At 43.7% G+C, this 26,895-nt stretch overlaps 1 protein-coding gene across 1 annotated transcript; it reads left to right on the forward strand.

The window, feature by feature from the left end:
* Nucleotides 1-22,742, forward strand: LOC111155164 (tripartite motif containing 42). The gene is made up of 5 exons (XM_022515241.1): nt 1-490; nt 4,379-5,076; nt 8,780-9,603; nt 13,011-13,235; nt 22,656-22,742. The coding sequence occupies exons 1-5, from the start codon at nt 150-152 to the stop codon at nt 22,740-22,742; spliced, it is 2,175 nt and encodes a 724-aa protein (XP_022370949.1). The 5' UTR covers nt 1-149.
* The last annotated feature ends 4,153 nt before the right edge of the window (nt 22,743-26,895 follow it).

Raw genomic sequence — 26,895 nt, forward strand, 5'->3', positions numbered from 1 at the left:
GTGAAGCCCACATAACAGCCAACCTCTTGCAACCTCCAAGCTGAGGGCCTCATTGGGGGAAGGAGGCACCCCCTCCCTAGGAGACCACAAGATTCTGAGAGAGAAGGTGTCAAGAGCTCTAGACAGCTGGTGGCAATCATGTAGGCGCCATGGAGACTGCCATGTGTGTTTGCTCTCCATGTTGTACATGGCAGAGATGTTGTCCTCGATTATGCTCCTGTCTGTGCTGCAAGTTCCTCTTCACCTCAGAGCGGAACTGCACCTGCTTCCCCTGCCCTTACAAGGATGAGCGCAACTGCCAGTGCTGCCACTGCACCTGCTCCGAGAACCCCAACTGCCACTGGTGCTGTTGCTCCTGGGCCAATGACCCCAACTGCAAGTGCTGCTGCACGGCCAGCAGCAACCTCCAATGCTACTACTACGAGAGCCGCTGCTGCCGCAATGCCACCATCACATTCCACAAGGGCCGCCTCCGCAGCATCCGCACCTCGTGAGTGCCCAGAGCCCTGGGGTGTCCTCGCCCACCGAGGGCTCCCAGGGCTCCCTGCCCCACCATTTCTCTATCCCAACAAAGGAGGTCAATAATTTTGTGGCAATCAAGCGTGTCCTAAACAGCCAATAGCCACATCTAGCCCGGAGTTCCAAATCCACTTCCCACCCACCATGTAATGAGCACTGAGCTCTCTCACCTGCACTAGATAGGAGGACCGGATACTTAGTGCATAAGCCACCTGCCAGGCACTGCACGTGTGACCCCAGACAACCTTCACCCCACACCCACCACGCCAGTGAGGAAACTGAGCCTTTGAAAGGTTAAGTTGCCCAGGATCACCTAGCTGGTAAGATGCAGCTCAATTTTGAACCCAGACTCTGTGTCTTACCTTAAAAATGCTGTACTGCAAAGTGGAGAGTATAGCGTCTGCCATGATTTGGTGGGTATGGGGATTAATGCATGCGCTTTGTAATACGTTATGTGATATAGAAATATAAGTTGTCCTTTTCCTTCATCCTTTGAACTTTTGATACCTTAACACTTATTGGAAAATTTAACAACTTCCACGGGCCACTTTTGACCCTTATGTCCTTATAAGTACCCCAGATGGCCATCAACTCCTGCCAGGCTTCTCTTTCTGTCTGGAAATCATGCAACTTGGGGTCTCAGTTACTTGCATGGGGCATTAACCTTCTGTGTCAAGTACTGCATGTTCTCCTCTTGTTCTGATGGAGGCAGTCCTTTTATGTCACTTTTGAGGGGAGTCTGGAGTAGCAAAGGCAGACTTCTTAGATGAGAAATGATCAAAGATCAGAACTATAAGATGGCAGCATTAGAGAGGCAGAAAATGAGAGGCAGATTTAAAGCTTTTCAAAGCTGGAAAAACAATTCTATGAGCAAAGATTCAGTGAATTCAAGAGAAGAATAGGATCCAGCACTTGATAGATGCTTAATAAATGTTACTCTCCATTCATGGATCTCTTGTGGTGTATGCATGAGTAGAGAACCCAGGGGTCTTGGATACAAGTCCAAAAGATCTCAGGTGCAGAAAGCAGCATCCACATTCCTCTCTCTTGACTCAACTGCCCCATCTTCTGCATATTAGCAATGGAGGGTCACTGACCACATTTCAACACAGGAGGGATGACTTTTGTGCTTTGGGAAGATGCCTTAGGTCAGTAGCTCCCAAACTTTGCTTTATATTAGAATCGCCTGGGGATTTTTATAAAGGTCCTTATCCCCAGGACCATCCTGACTTCAGTGGTCTGGGGTATCACCTGATCACCAGAATTTTAAAAGCTTCCAGGTGATACTAAGGAACAGATGGCCTGGAGGGAACAAGAGGGAAGCTGGGAGACCTGCCAGGTGACCCAATGAGCACTCAGGTACTAGGGGAATAGGCCTAAATTGGAAGGAGGGGGCTGTGCAAAATAGGAGAGACCTGATATCTTGGCAAGAAGGCAAGACTGTTGGGTTTGGTGGCTAGCTGGGCATGGAACTATGGGCACTGAGTGCCCAGGTCCAAGCCTGAGGCTTTCAGAGGATGGTCAGAGATGCTACTGCAAGTGTCAGGAGGTGGGCTGTGGGTACACTGAGGTTTATCTGCCAAATGCCCTCTCTCCTGTTTTCTGAATCACTGCCTCCCTGTTCCTCATTGCCACTTCTTGCTCAGCACCTTGCTCATTCAGTCCCACTCATGTCTCTTGCAACTCTTTCTGACTTTCTCATTTCTTTTTTTTTTTTACTTTCTTATTTCTTTCTCACTTCCTTTTTCATCTCCATCCCAGATCCCTGGGCTACCTGTTTCTGAGCCCTGGTCTCTCTCTCTCTTTCCCCACCATCACCCTCCCTCCCTCCTTCCTGATTTCTCATGCTGTCTCCCTTTATATTACACCATGATTCTCAGAGTCCCACCTTCTTGAACTAGAGAAGTTCATCTAGCTACCATGTGTACGACTTACTGTACCTCCAGTGAGTCCATACAGGGCCTAGCACGAGACTGAGAAAGCAGAGAGGGAATGGAGCTAAGGACATTGAGACCAGCAGGCCTAGGACCCAGCATCCAAATCCCTAAGAGATGAGCTTCCAAGGAGCCTGAGTGTCCACAAGAGGGCCAGTCAAGGTGACACAAGAGTGTCACCACAGGGCCAGTCCCTTCCAGTATGCTTGGGTAACAACTTTGATTACCTGGGCTCTAAGATATAGGTCCCTGGCTAAGGGATGGGGAAGTAGATAGGGGCATACAGGGACTACAAGAAGCCAGAAGCAGAGAATAATGCACCCACAATGTCAAGATCAAAACCCAAATATCACTAATGTGAACAGAAGAGAAGAGACAGGAATAGTCACAAATTGTGTATCTGCTTCCATTTCCATCCTCACAGCCAACTTACTTATTTTCAGAAACTGCTTTTGCCCTGATTATAGCCTCTTAGAACATGCACTTGAATTTTATAAGTATGCTTTTACTTCATCCACTGTTCTTAGAATATATGAAATCAGCCTCAGCTATTAGACAAAGAATCAACACACACACAGTCACACACACAACAGTAAAAGAGCACACTTCTCCTGGACTTGACCATGGTTGTCCTCCATTGTGAACGTTAGTGGATAGTACCAGAAGGGAGTGATTGCAGTGGCCCTATCTATTGAGTCCTTACTAGGTACCAGCAGTTGAGCACTTTATTATGGATTACCTCATACAGACTTTGTAAGATTCTCATGAAGGATGTAGGATTGTGAGCTTTGAGCTCTAGATTACAGAGGAGGAAACTGAGAATGGGAGAGGTAAAGAAACTCATCTCAAAAGTGCAGCCCTAAAGGCTGCACTCCACCATGACCAATCCGCCCCTAGAGCCTAACCTATCAGTCTGCTGACTGGAGCACACAGGTTCGAGGCTTGGCTCCAGGACGGAACTCCTGGTGTCCTGGGAAGGACACTTTATCCATCCATCTTAACACACAAAAATAATGATGATGTCAGTGCCTGCCAAGCAAAACTCACCAAGAACACAGCTGTAGGCAGACAAGATTGGATTTACTGAGTCATTGCTACAAGTGAGAACGTACACCATGGTTAAGAGGGAAATGTCTCAGTAAGAAGACCTCAGCAAGTTATTATGGGATTTAGCCTCATTTTAGATGAGGAAGTGGGGGTAGAGCTCCTAGTGGATATCTGGATAAAAATCTTGTCTGCAAGATGGGAGGCAGACAAGGTGCCTAACATTGCGACTGGTGAAAAAGCAGCACACTCCCACTAAAAAGGATAGGCCAGGTTTGGTCATTTTTGTCGCCTGGACAATATTCTTGTTTTGCCAGCACTCAAACAGGATGAAGTGGTCTTACTTCTGCTTTGCTCCATCACAGTCTCAGAATGGCTTTGTGGCGTGTTGGTATTCTGTGACATTACTGATGGGCATATCACTCAGCCAACATCACCCCAACCCCAAGGCCCCGCTCACGGTGCCAGGCCAGTCTCTTCTGCTTTCTCCTGCTCAAAAATCACAACGTGCAGTTGTCTTCTACCTACTCTGTTCCAGGGGCTGCTTTCAAGCTTTGTGGGTATTAAGTGTAATTTTGATCCCCTACAGAAACTCTATAATGTGACTACTAATTTTATAGCCAGGAAAAAGGCAGAGAGAGGTTAATTAACTGACCTGAGGTTACCAAGCTAAAAGAATAGCCTGGGCAGGTTTAGAACTGGGGAGCCCTCGCATGGAGCCCTGGCCTGGAGCCCTGGCATGGAGCTCATGCTCCCCGCCTTCACACTGGCCTGCCTCACAGTGACCCATCCCCCCACCCCAGTTCTTTCAGGGGCTGGAAACGGGATGAGCTCTGGAGTCCACCTCCTAAAGCCCTCCCCACATCTGCTTCCCCTTCCAGCTCCAAGACTGCACTGCGCATCGGGAGCAGCGACACCCAGGTGGACGAGGTGAAAACAATGCCCCCAAACAGCAACCTGGTGGAACATCTCTCATGCCCCATGTGCAGCCGGCTGCGCCTGCACTCGTTCATGCTGCCCTGCAACCATAGCCTGTGTGAGAAGTGCTTGCGACAGCTGCAAAAGCACGCCGAGGTCACCGAGAACTTCTTCATCCTCATCTGCCCCGTGTGCAACCGCTCACACTGCATGCCCTACAGCCACAAGATGCAGCTGCCTGAGAACTACCTGCGCGGGCGCCTCACCAAGCGCTACATGCAGCAGCATGGCTACCTCAAGTGGCGCTTCGACCGCTCCTCTGGGCCCATCGTCTGCCAGGTCTGCCGCAACCGGCGCATTGCCTACAAGCGCTGCATCACCTGCCGGCTCAACCTGTGTAACGACTGCCTCAAGACCTTCCACTCAGATGTGGCCATGCAGGACCATGTCTTCGTGGACACCAGCACCGAGGACCAGGACGAGAAGATCTGCATCCACCACCCGTCCAGCCGCATCATTGAGTACTGCCGCCACGACAACGAGCTGCTCTGCACCTTCTGCAAGACAGCTTTCCACAATGGCCATGACACCATCAGCCTCATCGATGCCTGCTCTGAGAGGGCCGCTGCACTCTTCACTGCCATCGCCAAGTTCAAAGCAGGTACTGGTCCCCTTCCCTCTCCTTCACAGTAACTTCTAGTTCAAGAACTCTTGGGTAAAAGGGCTCTGGGCAGCCTAGGGAGTCTTCCCCATCTAGTGGGGCAGTCCAAGCACTGAGAAACACTTTGCTAGGCTGTAAGGCACTGGCCTAGTGTGCACACCTGGCAACCACCAGCAGCCTCTGAACCTCCCTGTGCCTTGGTTTTTCTCATCTGTAAAGCAGGCATAGTAATAGTAACTCCTTTGCGTGGTAGTGAGGACCAAATGGGTTACTTATGTGTAGCACGCAAAAAAGTATCTGCCACATAATCATCACAGAAAGATTCTATAATCTTGATTACAATCTTCATGACCTTGGACCTCGGTTCCTCTTTTGGAAAGTGATAAATTTGATCTTCTAGTATCTGTGATACTAGTATCTAGTATCTAAAGTGTTTTGTCACTAGAGTTCGATGTCTTTGGTATTTTCCCAATTTGCAGAAGAAAAGAATTAAGTCAATGTTGAAATCTCACTAGCATGCATATTTCAGGAATACCTCCATTACTCAGTTGCTTCTTCTAGGAATTATTGTTTATCAATTGATATTTAGTCAGTTTTAGAACCACCACCAGGGAAGCGTTTATACTAAAGAAATTCTATGGGAGCCACAATGCCAAGCAAATGGGTAGCCCCTTTGTTTCCTAGTGGGTTTTCTTAAGGTAGACTCACTGCCTGGGCATAGCTGCATTCTCTGGGGCCTCAGTGTAGGGAAGGGGCTGCTGCCTACTGTCTGCTGTGGCCCCATGTAACCACAAGAAGCCTAGGTTTTTAACACAGGAGAAACCCAAGGTAGTTTTCTCAGAGTCCAGGGCACCTAGAAGTCGGACAATGAAATTCAATTCAATGTAAGGGGACACCAGTACAAACTCCAGGGAGCCCAGCAACTGGAAGACGATGGGGATCACCTTCAAGGCATATCCATTTATACGTAGGTAAAGAATTTAGCCCTGTCCATCCTTGCTAAGGAAACCACCACCTCCCCCCAGTTTTTTTAACCAGGGTTCAAACTTGCTCTTAAGAACTCAATTCACTTTCAGGGCGCCTGGGTGGCTCAGTGGGTTGGGCCGCTGCCTTCGGCTCAGGTCATGATCCCGGGTCCTGGGTTCGAGGCCCACGTCGGGCTTTCTGCTCAGCAGGGAGCCTGCTTCCTCCTCTCTCTCTGCCTGCTTCTCTGCCTACTTGTGATTTCTCTCTGTCAAATAAATAAATAAAATCTTTAAAAAAAAAAAAAAAAAAAGAACTCAATTCGCTTTTGGGGAAGGTGCCATAAATCTGCATTTTTTACAGATCTTCAGGTAATTCAAAAGCAGATGACCTGACAATACACTGAGAAACTCTGGGCCCTGGAGGGAAGATCAAGTTTGGGTCAATTGATTGTATCTGTGGTGTTGACCCCAGCTGCACATGGGAACCCTCTGGGGAGCTTCAATAATGAGGACCAGCAACAGTGGGATCACCCAGGAGCCTATCAGGCATGCAGAATCAGACAGCACCCATAGCAATTTCATGGGAATCTGCATTTTTATAAAATATCCCTAGAAGATCCCTTGGACTAGATTCTAAATGCAGCTACAAACTGCCTTTTCTGGATTCCTGAGCCTTGACTCAGGCCAATTCAGAATCTCAGCAAGTGAGGCCAAGAGCAGAGTTTTCTTTAAAGTTCCCCAGAAGATTCTGATGCTCACAGAGGGCTGAAAACCACTGTTGGAGCAACTAAGAACATAGACTTTGGAGTCAGACAAATAGAATTAGAGACAGGCCTTGGTTTCTCCCATTTACTTGCTTTGTTGACACTGAACCAAAACTTAACCTCTCTGAACCTTAGTTTTCTCATCTGTAAATGGGAACAATATCTTCCTCATAGGAAGATAAGTGTTATATATGATAATACAGGGATGTGACCCATAATATGTGTATCATATAGATCTGGTCCATAATAAATGTTTAATAAGCAATAGCTACTTTTAAGTGTACTGCCTGAAAAAGATTTTGATTTAACTGTGATCTAAGACCAGCTCTTGCAAAGCTGCCATATTTATAAGACTGGGGGAAGGGTGCTTCTGGCCTCCTCTTTCTTTTTTCCTGGTGCTGCCTCTTTCCCCCTCATCTAAGGAATTTTTATCCTACCTCTCAGGACTTTACATAAACTTAATCCCTAATAAAGCAAGAAATTCCCTATGCAGGTGTCTTTGGCAGTCAGTGAGTAACTACTGAATAGTCAACAGAATAGTATTTATTGAATAGTCAAAGAAATTAATGAATAGTGTGGAATTTCAACTGCCATAAGCCACCGTAGGGTTTGGTCGGGGAGAGCAGGGAGCACTTCTCAGCACCTCTGCAATCACCCTGATTGTTTCCTGTTCAGCCCCCATCTGCACTGCTTCTGAGCCAGTATGAGGGAGGAGGTGGGCAGAGGAAACAGCAGCTTCACAAAAGCGGCCAGAGAGTATCATATACCCCAAAGATGTTAGAAAATAGGGCAGACTGGCTTTCACTCAATAAATACCTCCCAAGCCCTTCTATACCCCTCTGTCATAGTGATAACCAAGACAGCCACCGTCCCTGTTCTCATGGTCCAGCAGGACTCCTGGGTTTCTCTTACTCAAATGCACATTATTATTACAGTGGCCACCACTGACAGAGGTCTAGTTTACTGTGTACTCAGGACTATGTTAAGAACCAAGTACAAAAATTCTGGGGCACCCTACTCCTGAGTAAAATTTGGTGAGAATTATAGCCCATCAATTCACTACAAAGTTGACCATTCAGGGGAGGATCTTACCTTTAGACTAGGCCACAGAAGGTTGACACATCTTCACATAGTTGTCACTGCCTGATGCCTAAATCCCTGTAAAGCCAAAACAGGTGCTCATTTCACAGAGTTGCGCTACATACTTTCTTTCAGAGCATCCTCTATACTATAGTATTATTGAATTTATGAGTGCCTTGAGCATCGGTGCCCTCTCATATTCATATATGTATCCCTAGTACTTTGGAAGGCATATGACCTGTAAGAGGTGTTTAGTAAATGTTTGTTGAATGACTGAGTGAATTTATAATCCAAAAGCCACGTAAGAGGATACAGGAGAAATTGGGGTTCTACTTGAAGTGCAACAGTGGACTCTTTCTTGGAAGAAAATAGGGGGAAGGCAAGAGAGAGAGCCCAGCTGATTTCCTACTGTTGTCTAGGGCTAGGTTTTCAATTTCAAAATTTTAGTTTCAAAATTTCAAATTTCAAAAATTTAGTTCTCAGAAAATTTAGTTCTTTCACACATGGAAAACTAGTCACTTTGTGACATCACCTCTTCTTAAGTCCCACATGCTGATAAGAGAAGTCTGGTAAAAACTTATATCAAGGATGGCCTTGAATTGTCAGTTTCGACCCAGAGCTACAGAGACTACTATAGCTATAACTGTGCCAGGAAAGAAAGGCTGTTATTCCTGAGGGAAGCATTAGACAAGGAGGCCAAGAGGGGATTCCTGAGGGAGGCCAGATGCACCTCATAAACCTGTTCTAGCCTATTTCAGTTCAACTATAAGTGCCTTCCCTCCCTCTCTGCCTGCTTTCATGGGGTCCAAGGGAATTCGCTCCAGTCTTCTACTGGCTTTGACATCTGGGGAGATGAAAATTTTAACCAAAGTAACTAACCTGGTTGTTTTACAGTCCGCTATGAGATTGATAATGACCTAATGGAGTTCAACATTTTAAAAAACAGCTTTAAGGCTGACAAGGAGGTGAAGCGAAAAGAGATCCGAAATGGATTTCTCAAGCTGCGCAGCATTCTACAGGAGAAGGAGAAGTCTATCATGGAGCAGATAGAGAATCTGGAGGTGTCCAGGCAGAAGGAGATTGAAAAATATGTGTACGTAACAACCATGAAAGTTAATGAAATGGATGGCCTGATTGCCTATTCTAAGGAAGCCCTGAAAGAGACAGGCCAGGTGGCGTTCCTGCAGTCTGCCAAGATTCTGGTGGACCAGATCGAAGATGGCATCCAGAGCACCTACAGGCCTGACCCACAGCTCCGGCTACACTCCTTGAACTGCATGCCCTTGGACTTTGCTGAGCTCTCCAGTGCCATTCATGAGCTCTTCCCCACAGGACCCAAGAAGGTATGCTCCTCAGGGGACTCCCTGCCCTCCCCCTATCCCATGCACTCAGAAATGATGATTGCCAGGAAGGTCACTTTCAGCACTCACAGCTTCGGCAACCAGCAGATATACCAACGAAGCTCCTCCTTATTGTCCTTCAATGTCACCAACGGTGAGAAGGCCAAGATGGGTCTGGAAGCCTATGGGAGAGCCCAGTCCGCAGCACCCGCTAAACCCACAGACGGCCTCTATACCTACTGGAGTGCAGGGGCAGACAACCAGTCTGTGCAGAATAGCAGCAGCTTCCACAACTGGTACTCATTCAATGATGGTACTGTGAAGACCCCAGGCCCAATTGTAATCTACCAGACTCTGGTATATCCTAGAGCTGCCAAGGTAAGAAAGGCTCTGGTCCCATGGGGAAGGCAGGGGAATGTGAGGTACAGAGTGGAGGTGGGTAGTCAGGAAAGGATGCACTTATCTCTTTGATCTCTAGGGTCCAGTCACTCTAATCTGTTCCTCTGGATTCTTCATGCTGAACCCATTGAAAAGGGATAAGTTCCTAAAATCTTAAATACCTCAAGATTAGCTTAAACCAAACAATGTATTTAATTCCTAGTCAAAAATACATCTGAAAGCTCCAACCCCATATCAAGGGCAACCCAATTTGGGAACCAAAGTAACTTGAAGAGACTGCTTGGAGGGTGTTATATTTCTCAGGGGAAATCCTGTAATAGTAGAGAGAACATAGAAAATCAAATTAGAAATACAGGCTCCATTATCTATCAGCTGTGATTCCTCTAAATTACTACCTTTCCTAAAGAAAGTCTCCATACTCTCCATGGTTCAAAAAGAATGGAAGGATATTTCCCAATAGAATTCCAATTCTTATTGCCTGAGATTCAGATTTTTGGGGGTGTGAATCTCTCATAGACCCCTACAACTCCCGTCATCTGACTTCAGGGAGCATGACTCCTCCTTGACTCTCTTGGCCTAACATGGACAAATGACCTTTCCCTTAACATCCCTTTCAAGAGTTGCCTAGGTGGCTCAGTGGGTTAAAGCCTCTGTCTTCTGCTCAGGTCAAGATCTCAGGGTCCTGGGATTGAGCCCCACATTGGGCTCTCTGCTCAGCATGGAGCCTGCCTCCCCCTCTCTCTCTGTCTGCCTCTCTGCCTACTTGTGATTTCTGTCTGTCAAATAAATAAATAAAATCTTTAAAAACAAAACAAAACAAACAAAAAACACATTCCTTTCAAATCCAGCTGAACCTAAATTGAACTGTTTATAGAATGTGTTATTAAGGTTCAGGGAGAGAAACAGATTAACTTGCAATTAGATACTCTATTAGAGCAAACCTTGCCTCTCTTAGGGTTCCCTACAGGGAATCTCCCAGGCCAGCCTATGGCCTGCTTTCATGTGGCAGAACCCATATTTTGCCCCCATAATCTGAGAACACTCCCAAAGACTTTTAGCATCCTTGAAGTCGAAACCGTCGATTCTCAAACATTAATGTGCCCCTGGAGGTCTTGTTAAAATGCAGATTCTGTTTCAATGGGTCTCAGAGGGCCCTGAGATTTTGTGTTTCTAACAACCTTCCAGGTGTTGCCATTGCTACCAGTCTGCAAACCACACTTTAATATCAAAGGTCTAAAAACAAGAAAATGAAAGCCAGACGCTGACCAAGATTTACTTTGCTGTTCTCCTGAGACATCATAATCTATGTTTTAGAGTCTATAATTGCCAGTAAGAATGACCTTACGTTGCAAAGTAGAATATACCTTCCCACAGGCTCTCAGACACAGCAAAGTATATCTGCTCTTCACAGAAGAGATGCCCATAACTGAGCAGGTGAGCCTTCATTCCAAATGATCCTAGATCAGCAAAGCCTGCAGTGTGTGTGACACTAGCTCAGTGATGGCCTTAGGTCTCTCGCTGAATCCTAGACTGTTTAGGAGATTGGCAGTTTCTTGCTCTGGAAGGGAAGAACTGGTGATGGTAGCTCCATACTTGGGCTTGGAAAACTGTCGTCACACCACATCACCAGTTAGTGGTCCCTGGATAAGCCCAAGAAAGGGACCTACACAGGAAGACCTAGTCAAGACATTGTCAAGAGAGGACACCTAAACCTACTGCCAAATAGTGGTATTTGATGTGAAGATATCATTGATCCCCATTAGGATTGTAGAATGGAGTTTACATGGGAACCATAGTGCTAGTAATGCCCAGATGAAATCTGTGTTGACTTCTCTCACAAATGATGGTTGAGAGTCCTCTTTAGGCTATTGGCATAAAAACATTCTCAAAGTTTGTCTTATAACTTGTCAATATGCATCTGAAAAATCCTAAGGAGTTTTTTTTTCTAAAAACTCAATCTTATTTCTAGAAATCTTTCCCAGAGAAATGATTAAAATTTCAGATGAAGATTCATGCCCTAAAAGTCTTCACTGCATCATTATTTATTAGTGTAAAGTTAGAAATAACCTAAATGTTCAACTTTAGAAGGATTAAATCACTTATGGGAATGTTATTAAAATGGTGCTTTTTAAAGTTTTTCATAAGATAGGGAAATATGTAAAATATAAAAAGTGAAAGAAAGTAGGAATCAAAGCAATATAATCCAAACTATATGTATCTCTGTGTGTGTTTCAAAATTGGAAAGAAATTAATTATTAACTGAACTTTAGAATTATAAGTGATATTTACTTTCATCCTTTATATTTTTTCTGTATTTTCCAAGTCTTTTACAATGAGTATGTTAGTTTTGGTAATCAGGAAAAATGTTAATTTTTTTTTTAATATTTTATTTATTTATTTGACAGAGATCACAAGTAGGCAGAGAGGCAGGCAGAGAGAGGAGGAAGCAGGCTCCCTGAGGAGCAGAGAGTCCGATGCGGGGCTCGATCCCAGGACCCTGAGATCATGACCCGAGCCGAAGGCAGCGGCTTAACCCACTGAGCCACCCAGGCGCCCCAAATGTTAATTTTTTTTATGAATTATATAAATTTATAAAAGATTTTAAAGTATAAATATATAAAAATAACTATATATAGTCATAAAAATCTATGCACTTATGAGTAATTATAAATTAATTTTATAAACAGAACATTTGAATTTATTAAAACTTAAAGAATACAATATCTATTTAGAAATAGAAGCAGTATAAAATATTTATATGCCAGGCACAACCTGCTAGTTGTTAGTATATCTCTTTGCAAATGTTGATATTTTATGTTTTGAGTGTGAACATATATTCTTCATGACTTGGGTAAGTCTTTTCACCTCTCTGGTACTCTACTTCCTTGTGGGTAAAACAGAGGGATGGAATAGATACACTTTTCATCTTCTAGTAGTCTGTGGTTCTATTAGAATTTGCTAAATGTAACCTTCCTGAGCCTCAACTGTGAAGTGAGAAAATAAAATCTCCCTTCCAGGGTGTTGTGAAGACTAGGTGAGTTAGGCAATGTCAGACACAGAATCTGATGCATAGAAGGTGTTCAATAAATGGGAACTACCTTACTTAGCTGTGTCAGGAGACCAGTGGTCATCGCCATTTGACTGATGGCAACAGAACCCAGAGGAGCATTCTTCTGTTCTTTAAATACATCACAAGCATCAGGTCAGGCCCTATCAAGCAGCCTTTCAAGACTGTTGCACATAGTCTAGGCCAAAACCCTCCGCAGCTGGAGGAGATGGGGTCAGCTTAAACTCACCCCACTGATAGTTAATGACACAAATCTTTATGGGAAAGAAAGCTGAATGGTGTATATTAGTATCACACACACATGTTCATTGCTTTGTAGGTTTATTGGACATGCCCAACAGAAGACGTGGACTCTTTTGAGATGGAATTTTATGAACTCATTACTAGTCCTCCTAACAATGTGCGGACAGAGCTTTGTGGGCAAATCCGGGATATAATGCAGCAGAGTCTGGAGCTGCACAACTTGACCCCCAACACTGAGTATCTGTTTAAAGTTAGAGCCATCAATGACAATGGTCCTGGGCAATGGAGTGACATCTGCAAGGTACTGTGCACATTTTTTCTAAGACACACAATCTTTACAAGCTCTGATGCAGCTCTGTTAGGATGATCACAAGATCACAGAACCTACTGTGTGGCTTCCCCCTCTAATCCCAGAAAACTTGTTAACTCAGGTGAAAGAGAAGGCTGCTGGCCTCAACCAACTTGGCAAATGAGGCCTGAAAATTGTTAGTTCAGTTAGATTAAAAGAAAAACATCTGGGCCAGGCAGTCTTTTAGGATGTAGAGATTCAGAAGAAAGTAAAATATAATCCTTGCCTTCAAGGACCTCAAGGTCTATTAAACAGATAATTGTGGCATAAGAAGGACAAAAAAAGAGCTCGTTATTAGCCCTGGTGGTGACTCAGAGCAATTGTACAGTACCAGATTCAACAAACGTAAATACAGGACGCATACAAAAAACAATTTGAGTATAAATGTGTCCCATGCAATATTCTGGACATAGTTATACTAAAAATTTTTATTTGCTGTTTATCTGGAAGTCAAGGAATAGCCACTGAGCATGTCAGAATGGTCTCCCAAAAGGAAGGGACAGGATTATTCTTATCTTCTTTGAGATGTAAGGCTGACTCTTCTTTATATCCCCAGGGGATATACATTCATGAGTATAATTTTACTGATACTCAAAGAAGAAAAGGAAGAAAAATATCAAGACTTCCCAGAGCTATCTTACTGTATAACCATGATGATGTTCTTTGGGATAAGATTAGTATGGCTTAATTGGGGATTCTTTAGAGGAAAGATAGTAAGTCCATTCATTTCAGCTTTTGAAAAGGGAAATTATGGTACAGAGAGAGTGGAGTCTCATGAGACCACTTCCAGCCAGGACATACATCTGATCCCCAAGGGACCTGACAAGCAATCAATTCCTCTCCCTTCCTCTCTCTGTCTCTCTGTCTCTGTCTGTCCTCCCTCTGCCCACCCTTCTATGTCTGCTTCTGTCTGAATCTGTACCACTTTCAGCTAGTTTGTAGTATCTCCTCCCCTAAATTCAGCTTGCTAGTTTTGAATTGTCTGGGCCCAACTTCTGTGTGACCAACACAATCTGACTAGCAATGCTCCCTTTGTCTCAGGTCCAATATTTGCAGAAGAGAATCTGATTGGTTGCTACCTCAATCTGATTGGTTGGGGAATCAGGGGGAGGGGCAGGATTATGCTGTTGGCCAGTGTACCAGTAGCAAGTCTGCTGAAGGTGGAGGCTCTCTAGTCCCTCTGGACTGACTCTGGGGTCAGTACTCTCATGCACTCCTTCCCGCTCCCACAGAGGTCAGACACTCCCCTGGAAAGGAAGTGGGATGAGAAAGTCATGCTTGCTGCTCCTCTTGCTCTACCCCCACCAGATCCCCTGTCAGGCTGGTGCCTCAGAGCCCAATACTTGTTGCCACACTCCTCTCCCAAGCATGGAACACCCATAGCTGCTACCATATTTTGAAGTATGTCCTTTGGACTATGGATTTTTCCTTCCTCTAATTCCCACTGCTGTCTAATTTTTTAGGAATTCCTCAAAAATGTCTTGTCCATGAAGGGCACTCAATGCTGTTACATTTTTTTTTCCCCCTGTATCTCCTGTCATTTTTCCATACTAGGGTCAAGGACAGGGGTAGAGAGACTGAAATGTGTTGGCCCTTTTTAGGTAGATCTTTTGTCCTTCATCTTGAGCTCCAAACCCTGAAAACAAACTTCATGTCTAACTCATCTCTCTTTCTCCCACAATGCTTACCACAGCACTGTGCGTATCGCAGGTTCTTAATGGTTATTGAATGAATACATGACTGAAAATGTGACCAAACAAATGAATATATGAATGAATGTCTAGATTAAAGAGTGAAGGAATAAAATTAATAATTACAAAGTACCATAAGAACCCTGAAAGCTAAGTGTTTTATGCAATCAGTCAAGAAATAACATTCCCCCTAAAATTGTGTTTATGCGATTAATTTGTACTCCCTATATGGGAAAGAAACTCATTCCAGTTTCTTTGCTTTTTAACACAATTTCTAAATGAGCAGAACACTAATTAATGAGGTTTTCTGGAAGCTTCATTTTTATCTGACTCGCAAAGCTGCAATATAGATTTTTCCTTCAGAAGTAATTCTTCCTCCCTCTTTGTGATTATATTAGCATTCCAGGGGAAACACTGGCTTCCTTAACATTTGTCATGATTTGCATAAGTAAAGGCTTCAATAGCAAATGAAAATAAGATGGTGTGTTTGAATGACATTTATAAAGCTTCATAAAAGTAATGACTTCAGTTCTTTCCTATAAAATCGAAATACTTTTCCTTTGGCACTGGTTCTATGCAGGTATTCCTGAAAGGTTTCATTTAAAATGCTGTAATGAGGTAGCCGAATCATTTCTTATCCAAAATACAATATTTCCATCATCTGTACTTTTGAAAAGGAGGGGAAATAACACCTTTCATATTTGATTTTCATAGTCTGTGACTTGCTGATTTTTAAGGGATTTTATTGGAAGTATAATACATGAAGCATGAAAATTAACTTGAATGCTTTTTAAAGGTCCCATTTATTGAAGGCTGACTCGATGTCAGACACTGTCTATTATCACTGATCTACCAACCACTGGAGGTGGGGAGTTATTTTACAGATAAGGAAACTGAGTCTCAGGAAGGGAAAGTGTCTGCCCTCATGTAAATTGAAGGAGGAGTTGAGTGGGAACCTCGGTTTCATCCAAGCTGGAGCTCTTTGTCCCCTGCACCACAGTTATTCAGCTAAGTCTGGGCTGGCAGGGGCCCCACCCTGGGGACAGGGCATCCCATGCTGGGGTGGGATGGGACCCAGTGAGAGTGGGACTTTTTTTTTTGAGAGGCAAGATTGGGCATTGTTTGACCTGGTGTGCCTAGCCCCAATTCCACTAGGCTATAAGCCCCAGGAGGGCAGGTGTCCTGCTGGTCTTTCTCACTCCTCTTGGCCCACAGCCCTCCACCAACAGCCTCTAACATCCAAGAGCCTAACTGATAGTTTTGAAGGAATAGAAAAATGTGTTTTTTAGACAAGTCATATATCTTTTAGCCTGTTTCTCCTCCTGCTCTTCCTCTGGTCCCCAGGGTACCTCCTGACCACCACCCCCATTTCATTTCAAAAGAGCCTCTTTACTTTGTCTCCCTCTGACTTCAAATCTATGCTAACTTCCAGGAAGTCTTCCCATGAGAAATCAAACTTTCCATCTACATATTGGTTTCCTATTACCACCGTAACAAATCAGCAGCTTAAACTATGCATATTTACCTATTATCTTATACTGGAGATCAGAGCTCCAAAATGGGTGTCACTGAGTAAAATCAAGCTGTGACAAGGCTGTGTTTCTTCTGGAGACTCTAGAAGTTTATTCTCTTGCCTTTTCCAGCTGCTAGCAGCTGCCCACATTCCTGGGCTCATGGACCCTTCCGGCATTTTCCAAGCCAGAAACATTAGGCTGAGTCCTTCTCACACACACACACACTTCTCACACCTTCTCACACTCTCTGGCTCTCTTCCGCCCCCTCTCTTCCAACTCGAAGAACTCATGATTACGCTGGACCCACTTGATGATTCAGTATATTCTCTGTCTTAAAACCAGCTCAGGAGGAAACTTAATTCCCCTTTGCTGTGTAACATAACATGTTCCTAGGTTCCCGCGATCATGATGTGGGCATCTTTGGGGGCCATTACTCTGTCTGTCACAGTCTGTAAACCAGATGTTCCCTATTATATCAAAGTTGGAAGTAAAAATTCAGGCCCAACAATTGTCACAAACTGCTACTGTTCAGGGGCTTTCCCGATAGCTCTTTAGGAAATGCTTCCATCCTTGCCCCCAATCATCCTCTCAAATTCCTTCTCCATCTGTACTGAGGGTCACCCCTGGTGTGTCTCCCATGTGCTCAGGAGCCCTGTCAGCTGCTACAAGTTGGTATAGTGCTGCTCCCTTCCTGCCCAGGCTGGAACTCCAAGCACAGAGCCAGGCTGCCCAGCCTTCTAGGGATCTTACTTTGTGGTTTTACCTTAGTACCTACGTTAGACCTTCTGTCTAGGCTGAGATCCGCATCTTCAGGAGGTGGGGTTGCAGGCCAGTCAAAGGGATCAACACCGTCCCACACTCAGAAATAACTGCCCCAAACCTACCCCACACCACCCACATACTCATAGCAGCTTCCTGCCCTGAAATGAAATAAAAATGGGCTTGCACTCTCTATCTCCTTAGAATTCATTCTTTGCCAAGAGCTCCTCAATCTTCATGCAAATAGAACCCTATTAGTCTCTCCCTATTGCTCTGCAGATAGACTTGAACCCTGGAGTGAGGATAATTTAGGTCAAGCCAGATCTATTATTTTTAACCTCATACACAGAGGGTTGAGTTAATCATACACTTCAGTTCATGGTCCATTTTCAGCATTGGTTTATGCAAGGCCCTTTTCTTGTCTCTGTATGTATTCCTTTTTGTGGCCATTCCTTCCCAGACATCCATTCCAACACAGTTTATGTGGATCTTGTTGCTTTCATCAGTTCTTACATGGTGTGTACTCTTTTGAACGTGTTGGTAATTTGCACAAACAGTATTGGGCCACATAGCTTACTTTGTTTCTCACCTCTTCTCCCTGAACGCTGGATTTTTATGCTCTAGCCCTGTCGTTATGCACACTCAGTCCCGTATTCCTGATGCTGTCCTTTGGGCACCATGTTACCTGTCCACTCTGTCAGGACGGACACCCAAGTGACCTCCTATAGTGCTGCAGTGAAGAACCTTTTTCCCGACACTTTGTGGGCAGTATGGGGTGTAAGAATTTCTCTGGAACATTGTATTTGTTGGCTAGGGCTGCCATACCAAAATGCTACAGATTTGGGCGGCTTAAACAATAGAAATGTATTTTCTCACAGTTCTGGAAGCCAGAAATCCCAAATCATATTGTTGGCTGGTCTGGTTTTCTCAGAGGCCTCTCTCCTTGGCTTGCACACCTGCTTTTTTCCTGTGTCCTCACATGGCCTTTTCTCTGTGTAGGACACCTCTAGCAGGTCTCTGTGTGTCCAAATTTCCTACCTTTATAAGGATACCAGTCCTTTTATAAGGATCAGGGCCCTCCCTAATGACCCCATTTCAACTTAATCTCTTCTTTAAAGGTCCTCTCTACATCAAAAACAAATGATGTGCTGTATGGTGACTAACACAACATAATGAATAGATAAAGAAAGAAAGAAAAAGAAAGAAATAAAGGCCCTCCCTCCAAATACTGTTTACCCTTGCACAACACAGGTTTGAACTGTGTGGGTCCACTTATACACTGATTTTTTGCTGTGCAGGATGTATTTTCCCTTCCTTATGATGTCTTAATAACATTTTCTTTGCTCTATCTTTATTATAAGAATATAACATATAATAAATATAAAAAATGTGTGTCAATTGACCTTTTATGTTATCAGTAAGGCTTCTGGTCAGCAGTAGGCTACTAATAGTTAAGTTTTGGGGCACTAAAAAGTTATACATGGATTTTCAACTGTGCAGGGGGTCAGTACCCTTAACCCCTGCATAGTTCAAAGGTCAACTGTAGAGGCACATGTTGAAGTACTAGGGATATGACTTCAAGGTATAAATTTTGGGAAGAAACAATTCAGCCCTTATCAGATATATACCATGAGTGAAATTGCTGGGTTGTAGAGTACGTGCATACTTGATGTCAGTACATGCATGTATGGGTCCATACGGAATGAACAAGGGCCCTCACAACCTAGGGACCAAATGCATGTGGGCACGATCCAGCTTTCTACTATTTTGCTAATCCAATAGGTACAAAGTGCTGTCTCCTTATTGTTTGAAATTTCATTTCATATACTTGTTAGTTTTCAGGATTTCCTATTCTGTAAATAGCCTGAAAAATATCCTTTGCCCGTTTTTCTATTGCATTTTTTGTTTTCTAGGTGATTTGCAGGGTGTCCCAATATAGTCCAGATAACGGCTTTAGACATTGTTAATATCTTCTCCATTCTGACATTTGTCTATTAACTTTGCTCACAGTGTATTTCATGAAACAGCAGAAAATTTCCATTTTGATATGATCAAACTCATCAATTATTTTTCCCTTCTGGTTTGACCTTTTGAAGTTTTGTTTAAGAAAGTCCTTCCATAGGCTTAGATCACAAAGATAATCTCCCACATAATTCCTTTATTAACTTCAGTTTTACCTGGCAAATTTAGAACTTTCATCCATCCAGAGCTCATCCATGTAGGGCTGCATAGGGATGCACTGCTTTTGACCATCTAGTGAGCCACTTTTCCCAATAGCATCCACCAAGCAATATCTTCTTCATTCGTATATGGTAAAGGTACCACTACCATCTTATATTAAAGTGCCATATATGTAGGGGTCTGTCTCTGAGCTCTCTACAGCCTCCTGTAGGCATATTTGTCTGTTTCTATATCAATACCACACTGGTTTTATTGTTTAACCTCAGCTTTGTGCTCTGTCTTGATGAACTGCTAAGGAAAGTCTGACTGTTACCCTTCTTTCTTAAAGTTTATTTGAATAATCATAAAAATTTGTTCCTTCATATAAATTTTGGAGTAAGTAAATTGAATTCCTGAAAAAAAAGAAAAAAAAGAAGAATATCCAGAATAGAATTTGATTAAGAAGGCATTGAGTCTCTAAATTAATTTGGAGGCATTTGATATTTTTGTAATAGGCCTGACATTTATTCAAATCATCTTCAATGTGATTCACTTGGGCTTTTAAATTCTTCTTATAGAGGTATTATATGTTCCTGGTTAAACTAAATAGTTTGCAGACTTTTGTAGATATTATGAATATTATCTTATATTTTATTATATTTTCTAATGTATTGCTGGTTTAAAATAAAAACTATTGGTGGGGCGCCAGGGTGGCTAAGTGGGTTAAAGCCTCTGCCTTCAGCTCAGGTCATGATCCCAGGGTCCTGGGATTGAGCCCCACATCGGGCTCTCTGCTCAGCAGGGAGCCTGCTTCCTCCTCTCTCTGACTGCCTCTCTGCCTACTTGTAATCTCTGTCTGTCAAATAAATAAATTAAAAAATCTTTAAAAAAATAAATAAAAACTATTGGTGTTTAGGCATTAATCTTGATTCCAGCAATCTTTTTTAAAAGATTTTATTTGTTTATTTGAGATAGAGATAGAGTGAGCGAGAAAGAGAGCACGAGGGGGTCAGGGGCAGAGGGAGAAGGAGAAGCCGTCTCCCCATTGACAGGGAGCCTGATGCAGGACTCGATCCCAAGACCCTGGGATCATGAGCCAGGCCAAAGGCAGATGCTTAATTGACTAAGCTGCCCAGGTGCCCCAGATTCCAGCAATCTTGATAAACTTCTTTATTATTCTGAGAGTTTATCAGCTGATTTTGCTTGTTTTTCTAGGCTATGACCTATCATTTATGAATAATGGTAGTTATAGCTTTTTCTTACAATCCTTGAACTTCTATGTCTTTTCTTTTCCTATACTTTTGGCTAGGGGCATGAGTCCCACAGAAAATACAAGCTGAAATACTTGGCATCTTTGTCTTATTCCTGATCTTAAAGCTTCTCCATTGGGCTATGATGATTTTGTATTTAGCTTTGGTGGTATAATTCTCATTAAGGAAATTTCTTTCTACTTCTAAATTTCTGTACAATCTTATGCCTTTTTGTATTGTTTGAGACAATCATATGATTCTTCTCCTTTAGGCCTTAATGGAATGAATTACATTGATTATCTGATGTTAAGCTTGACTTGCATTCATGGAATAAACCTTGTGTGATCATGATGTGATTATTTAACATATTTGGTTTTAGTTAGCTCATATTTTATTTTGAATTATTGTACCTATGGTCATAAGTGAACTAGACCTATAATATTTTGCTTATATTGTTTTTATCTGGCTTCAGAAACAATAGTTTATTAGGTTATAAAATGAGGTAGGCAACTTTTGCTCTTTTCCTGTTTTCTTAACAACTCTTTCCTAAAAGTTTGTTAGAATTCATTTGGAAAACCATCCAAGCATTTGGGCAGGGAAGAGGATGTCAACTATCATTTCAATTTCTTTGGTATCTCAAGTTCTGTTCTCTATTTCTTTTGTCCTGTTTCATCTGATCCCTTTGTTCATAAACATGCCCCAATCCTCACTGCCCCACCACACATCACACATGATCTTTCTCTCTGGAGACCCTGACTACTTTATAGCAGAATTCAAATCCCCTATGTTTTATGAGTCAATTCCCAACCCCACCACAACACTGTTATCCCTTCATTATCACCCCTGTTAGTTTGATGTGTATATCTTATACTATATCCACTATCTTTACCAAGGCTGTGTCTCTGTATTATCTCCATCTTTATCCAGCAATGGGCAACCTAGTGTTATGCATGTAATATGATCTTTACCTTATATGAAGCCCTGTTTTCTTTAAAATTAAAAAATTTGGTAAAAGTAAAGGGCATAATGATAATCACTGTCTATTTCTTTTTTTGCCCTTTCCTTTTGAATACAAATATAAAAAGTTAAAAGCTTTGCATATAGGGACATTGTACAAACACCACTCTTCACCACCCAAAATGTATCCCTACCCCATCTGCCCTGTGAGTCCTGATCTGTCTAGATAGAGTCCACTGATCCAGTGGGCTATCCCTCATCCCTGGATCTCAGCCTCACTTCCTAAATGCCTCTACAGTAAATGTACTGGGAAGGAACAGGAATGCTGCCAGACCAGAAGCCTGGGGAAACCCAGCACCTTCAAGGTAAAGCAGGGAGAGACACATGTAAGCTGAGTTGGTTAGATCTGTAGGACAATTGCCCAGCACAGTCTGCCCTTTCCAGATAGCTCTGACAGTTCATGGCAATCAAAGACAGTGTGAAGCATCAGAGAGAGGCAATTGGCAGATTTACAAATTGTGGTTCTATTCACCTCTCATCCACTTCTCTGAGAACCTTCTCTTTACCTTAACCAGTGTTGAGGTTACAGAGATGAAAGACTTATCACCACCCCTACAACCCAGTCAAGACGTTCAGTCTGTTAAGAGTCTGAATTAATGGAATTTACAAATTATAACAGCTATGACAGAAGGAATTTCCAGGGGCTGAGGGGACACTCTGGAGGGCTGCTCTATGAAGAAGCCCACCTGAAGTCACAGCACTCAGTTAAATGCAGTGACTTAAAGGAAGTAGAAACTGGTCTCCAAAATCCCAGTCTCGCCACATATTAGGAGTATGACTTTAGAAAAACAAAAAGCTACCTAATCCTTCTAAGCCTCAGTGTCCTCATCCAAACAAGGGGGTCAGCGGCACCTGCTTCATGTGGCCATCATGAGGAGTTAATGAGATAATGTGTGAGGGTGTGGTACATGGTACTGGCCGTGCTCCTGGAAGCTACTATTTTCCCTGTGGCTGGTGTCATGGCTCTGCTTCTCATTGCAGGTGGTAACCCCAGATGGGCGTGGGAAGAACCGAGCTAAGTGGGGCCTGCTGAAGAACATCCAGACTGCCCTCCAGAAGCGCTTCTGAGCCCTCTATGAGCAGGCAGCAACCTCAGCGATGCACCACACACACACACACACACACACACACACACACACACACACACACATATGTATTTTCTTACCACATTCTTCAGTGAGGTTGCAGATGATGTTCCCAGGACCTCTGAGTCTTCTAAGACCTAATAAAAGGAAAAGCCTGATGTCATGGCTCACTGTTCACTATTTTGGAACCAAGATGTAAAACAGTCAGCAAGTATGTACACCTCCATTAGCTCAGGACTAAGCCTAGGCTTAGAATTCTGTGGTGTTTTATACATGGCAGCCACAGGTCTCTGGGTAGTAAAAAGGGCACCCTCTTTTCACTCAGGCCCTCTGGGTGTGCATTCTGACCCAACTCTAACTAGCTTTTGGTGTTTGGGCAAGTCACTGATTGAGGGGGAGCTCCTTACCTCACCATGTAGTCTATTTCAACAGTAAGCAGCCAATGTTGTTAGAATGCTCTCCCAACTACAGAGCCTGAACTTGCCTTCCCATAGCTTTACCCCATGGTCTGAGGTCTGCCTCTGAGCCATAAAGAATGAGAGCACTCCCACCTCTCTACACTCCCGCTGGTCCCTACAACAAAGGAGGAACAGTGGAATACCTGGTTGGAGGCTCCTCTATGGTCCTTTGAAGCAAGGCAGGAAAGAATGACAGAGTCACAGGACAGCTCCAGCTTCATCACAGAACCTGACCTGGCCCTTCAGACAATAGGAAGCCCCCAGGGTTTATGGCCTAACAAGGTCCATCTTCCTGGAATGACCTTCTTCTGAGCCCTACCCCATTTCTGCCAAGAAAACACCACCAGTTCTTAAGACACAGTTCAACCACTTCTTGGAAACCTTTGCTGATTCCCTAGATCAGGATGACAGCTCCCTCCTCCCTTGGGTGCTCACTAAGTACAAATTTTCCTCCCCCGGCTCCCATCCCCCACAGAGACATCTATTCCAGCCCTTGAAACTCAGGTGCTCGCATCTGTCCCCAGTCTGTGGGGCAGAGATGGGATCTCATTCATTTGGTCCTCAGTGCCTGATTTGATGATGCTCACACCATACTGGGGTGTGACAGAGTACTGCCAGGAGACCATGCACAGAATGACCCTCCTCCAAATGTCCCCACATATCAGTCTGCATGACAAGGCTCTACACAGGAAGTGGAAGTGGGCAGGAAAGAGGCAGTCACTACTCACCACCTTCTCTAATCCCATCCTTTTCATGAGTTACCCTGCTGACAGCTCTAGCTTCACCTTAGACCCACTGCTTTACAACACTTTATTTTGTCCTGAGCCTCAACATCAAAGCTAGGGAAGGCCTCTTCCCATGAGAAGTCCCCACTGAGGATCTTCTAATAATGTGAGATGAAGTTGAGCAGATTCTGCCCTGCTTCCCAACAGTATTACAAGAAGAAATCCCCCAGGGAGCTTCGTTATGATCCTATTACTGTAAATGATGGCTTGAATCCACCATCGGATTTGGTATTACCATATAATCATTTCTGTAAAAGGCTTCAGAATCATCATTAGCACAGGGAGCAAATTAAATGACATGCCAGTAGGGATTTTACTACTGATAAACTAAAATGAAATTAAACTAACAAAAATAGAGTGGTATGAATATTGCATTACAATGATCACACCTACACACAGCTCAAGTGTGGCCAGAATCAGATAAGCCGCAGCACCCTGATTCTGCCTCTTGGAGAACACAAGCCTTGCCTTCAGTGACCACAGCAGTTGGCTGCATTCTCTGGGGCCCACCTAACCAGTAGGATTCTATCAAACGCAAGATATGATTGGCATTGGACCCCCTGCACATCATGCTGCATGCCCCCCACCCAGGGTCCTTCCCAAGGTATAAAAAAGGAGGCAAGGATCTGGTTTTAACACTATCTCTTCACTAACTGGCTGTGTGACCTTGAGGAAGTCCCTCTCTCACTCGGGGTGTCAGCTTCCTCATCTATCCAATGATCTGGTTTGATGTGCCATTTTACAGATGGTCTTTAATGAAATGAGAATAATGCTCCTCTTTCTGGCTCTCAGGATTGTCCTCAGTTTCAAATGAGCAGTGTAGCTGACAGCACGATACAAAGTGGAAAATGCTATTAAAGAGGATGAGTTGTTTGTTTTTTTTTAAGATTTTATTTATTTATCAGATAGAGATCACAAGTAGGCAGAGAGGCAGGCAGAGAGAAAGGAAGGGAAGCAGGCTCCCTGCTGAGCAGAGAGCCCGATTCGGGGCTTGATCCCAGGACCCTGGGATCATGATCTGAGCTAAAGGCAGAGGCTTTAACCCACTGAACCACCCAGGTGCCCCAAAGAGGATGAGATTTTATAAGATGCAAATATGTATGCTCACCGTAGTACACATACATAAATCTATGTATGCCAAATGTAAGCAAGAAATTCACAAGTATACGCCACTGTGTTGAGCCATAGTCTCTCTATATGTCTACATATTCCAACACCCCTATCCATCTTTCTTCAGTGAAGCTTCTATGGCTACAGGAACAGATAATGAGTGGCCACGTCTACTCTAAAACAGCTTGCAGCATGTTGGCAGAGTCTCTAGCTAAGTAAATAGTGGTTTATGTACACCTCTCCTTTTTCCCTCTTCTCCCTTTCTTTTCTTTTTTTCTTTTGATGTCCACTCTAGATTCATTCATTCATTTAGCACATCTGTAAAGAGAGTGCAATGGACTGAATGTTTGCGCCCCTCCTCCCAAATTCATATGTTGAAATGTTCATCCCAAGATGATCCTATTTGGAGGTGGGGCCTCAGGAAGTGATCTGGTCATGAGGGTGGAGCCCTTGTGAATAGGATTAGTGCCCTTACAAGAAACAGCCAGAGAGCTGGCTCTCTCTCTCTCTCTCTCTATCACATGAGGATATAAGAAGACAGCAGTCTGCAGCCCAGAAGAGGGCCCTCCCTGGATCCTGACCATGCTGATCTTGGACTTCCATCCTCCAGAACTGTGAAAAATAAATTTCTGTTGTTTATAAGACACTCAGTCTGTAACACTTTGTTACAGCCACTCTCACAGATCAAGACAAAGGGTGTCAGTGAAGGGCTCCTGAGGAGGAGAATTTAAAGCTGTTTCCTTAAGAATGGGGAAGAGCCAGCCATGTGACAAGCAGAGAAGAAGAGCATTCCAGATAGAAGGACAGTAGATGCTAAGGTCCTGAGTTAGGAAAGGGCTTGGCATGTTAAAGAAACAGGAACATAGCTGGAGAGGCTGCTGTGCAGGAAAGAAGGAGGAGGAGAGAAGGATAAGAAAGTGGTCTTGTCAGGATCAATGGGTCATCATAGAGGGCATGTGCCTCAGGAGGCTGTTGAAAGATGTTAAGCTAGGTAATGTGACAGCCTCACTTATATTTCAGTAATATTACTTTTGGTTCTGGGTGGGAAATGAGTTGTGGGGGGCCAAGGGAAAAGACGAGAGGACTGTTACCACAAGCATGGATACCTGGGCTAGGAGACAGAGTCAAGGTGGACTCTGCCCTTTCTAACCAATGGGGGCTGTGGGAGAGCAGAGGAGAGGAATCAAGGATGGTACCCAAGATTCTGGATTAAGTACTGGACGGATGACGGACCCAGGCAGGGGAGATTGGATAAACTTCAGAGACTATCAGCATCTGCCCTGAATGAGGGAAGATCTTGAAAGACAAATGAATGGGATCAAGCAGTAGCAGATGAGTCTGTGTCAGTTAGGTCTGCTGGAAAACAGAACCCACACCAGTCCTTTTAACAGAGAGAACTGAATATAAGGACCAGTAAACAGACTGGAGGATTGATGACAGAAAAGGGATACTGAGAAGACAGAGGCCAGAGAAAAGGCTACTACAAGGACAGCTTGCAAAAGAGCAAGGAATCAGGGATGAGTGGGGAACTGACATAATAGGTACACAGGAAGCACTCACTGGTTCAAGTTGTTAAACTCTGAGTTTGTCATGTATGTATTTCCTCTTCTTATTTTGCGAGATAAAAGAAACGGTATGTGGGGAAATGTTGATATGATTTTTTTTTTAATTTTATTTTTCATAAACATATAATATCTTTTTATCCCCAGGGGTACAGGTCTGTGAATCGCCAGGTTTACACACTTCACAGCACTCACCATAGCACATACCCTCCCCAATGTCC

Source organism: Enhydra lutris, unplaced genomic scaffold, assembly GCF_002288905.1.
Source record: "Enhydra lutris kenyoni isolate GAN:26980312 unplaced genomic scaffold, ASM228890v2 scaffoldscaffold39, whole genome shotgun sequence".
Taxonomy (NCBI): Eukaryota; Metazoa; Chordata; class Mammalia; order Carnivora; family Mustelidae; genus Enhydra; species Enhydra lutris.

Coding starts and splice junctions, on each gene's coding strand:
- LOC111155164 (XM_022515241.1), top strand. CDS start 150: ATGGAGACTGCCATGTGTGTTTGCTCTCCATGTTGTACATGGCAGAGA. Junction 5,077..8,779: donor CATCGCCAAGTTCAAAGCAG/GTACTGGTCCCC, acceptor GTTGTTTTACAG/TCCGCTATGAGATTGATAAT. Junction 13,236..22,655: donor AATGGAGTGACATCTGCAAG/GTACTGTGCACA, acceptor TTCTCATTGCAG/GTGGTAACCCCAGATGGGCG.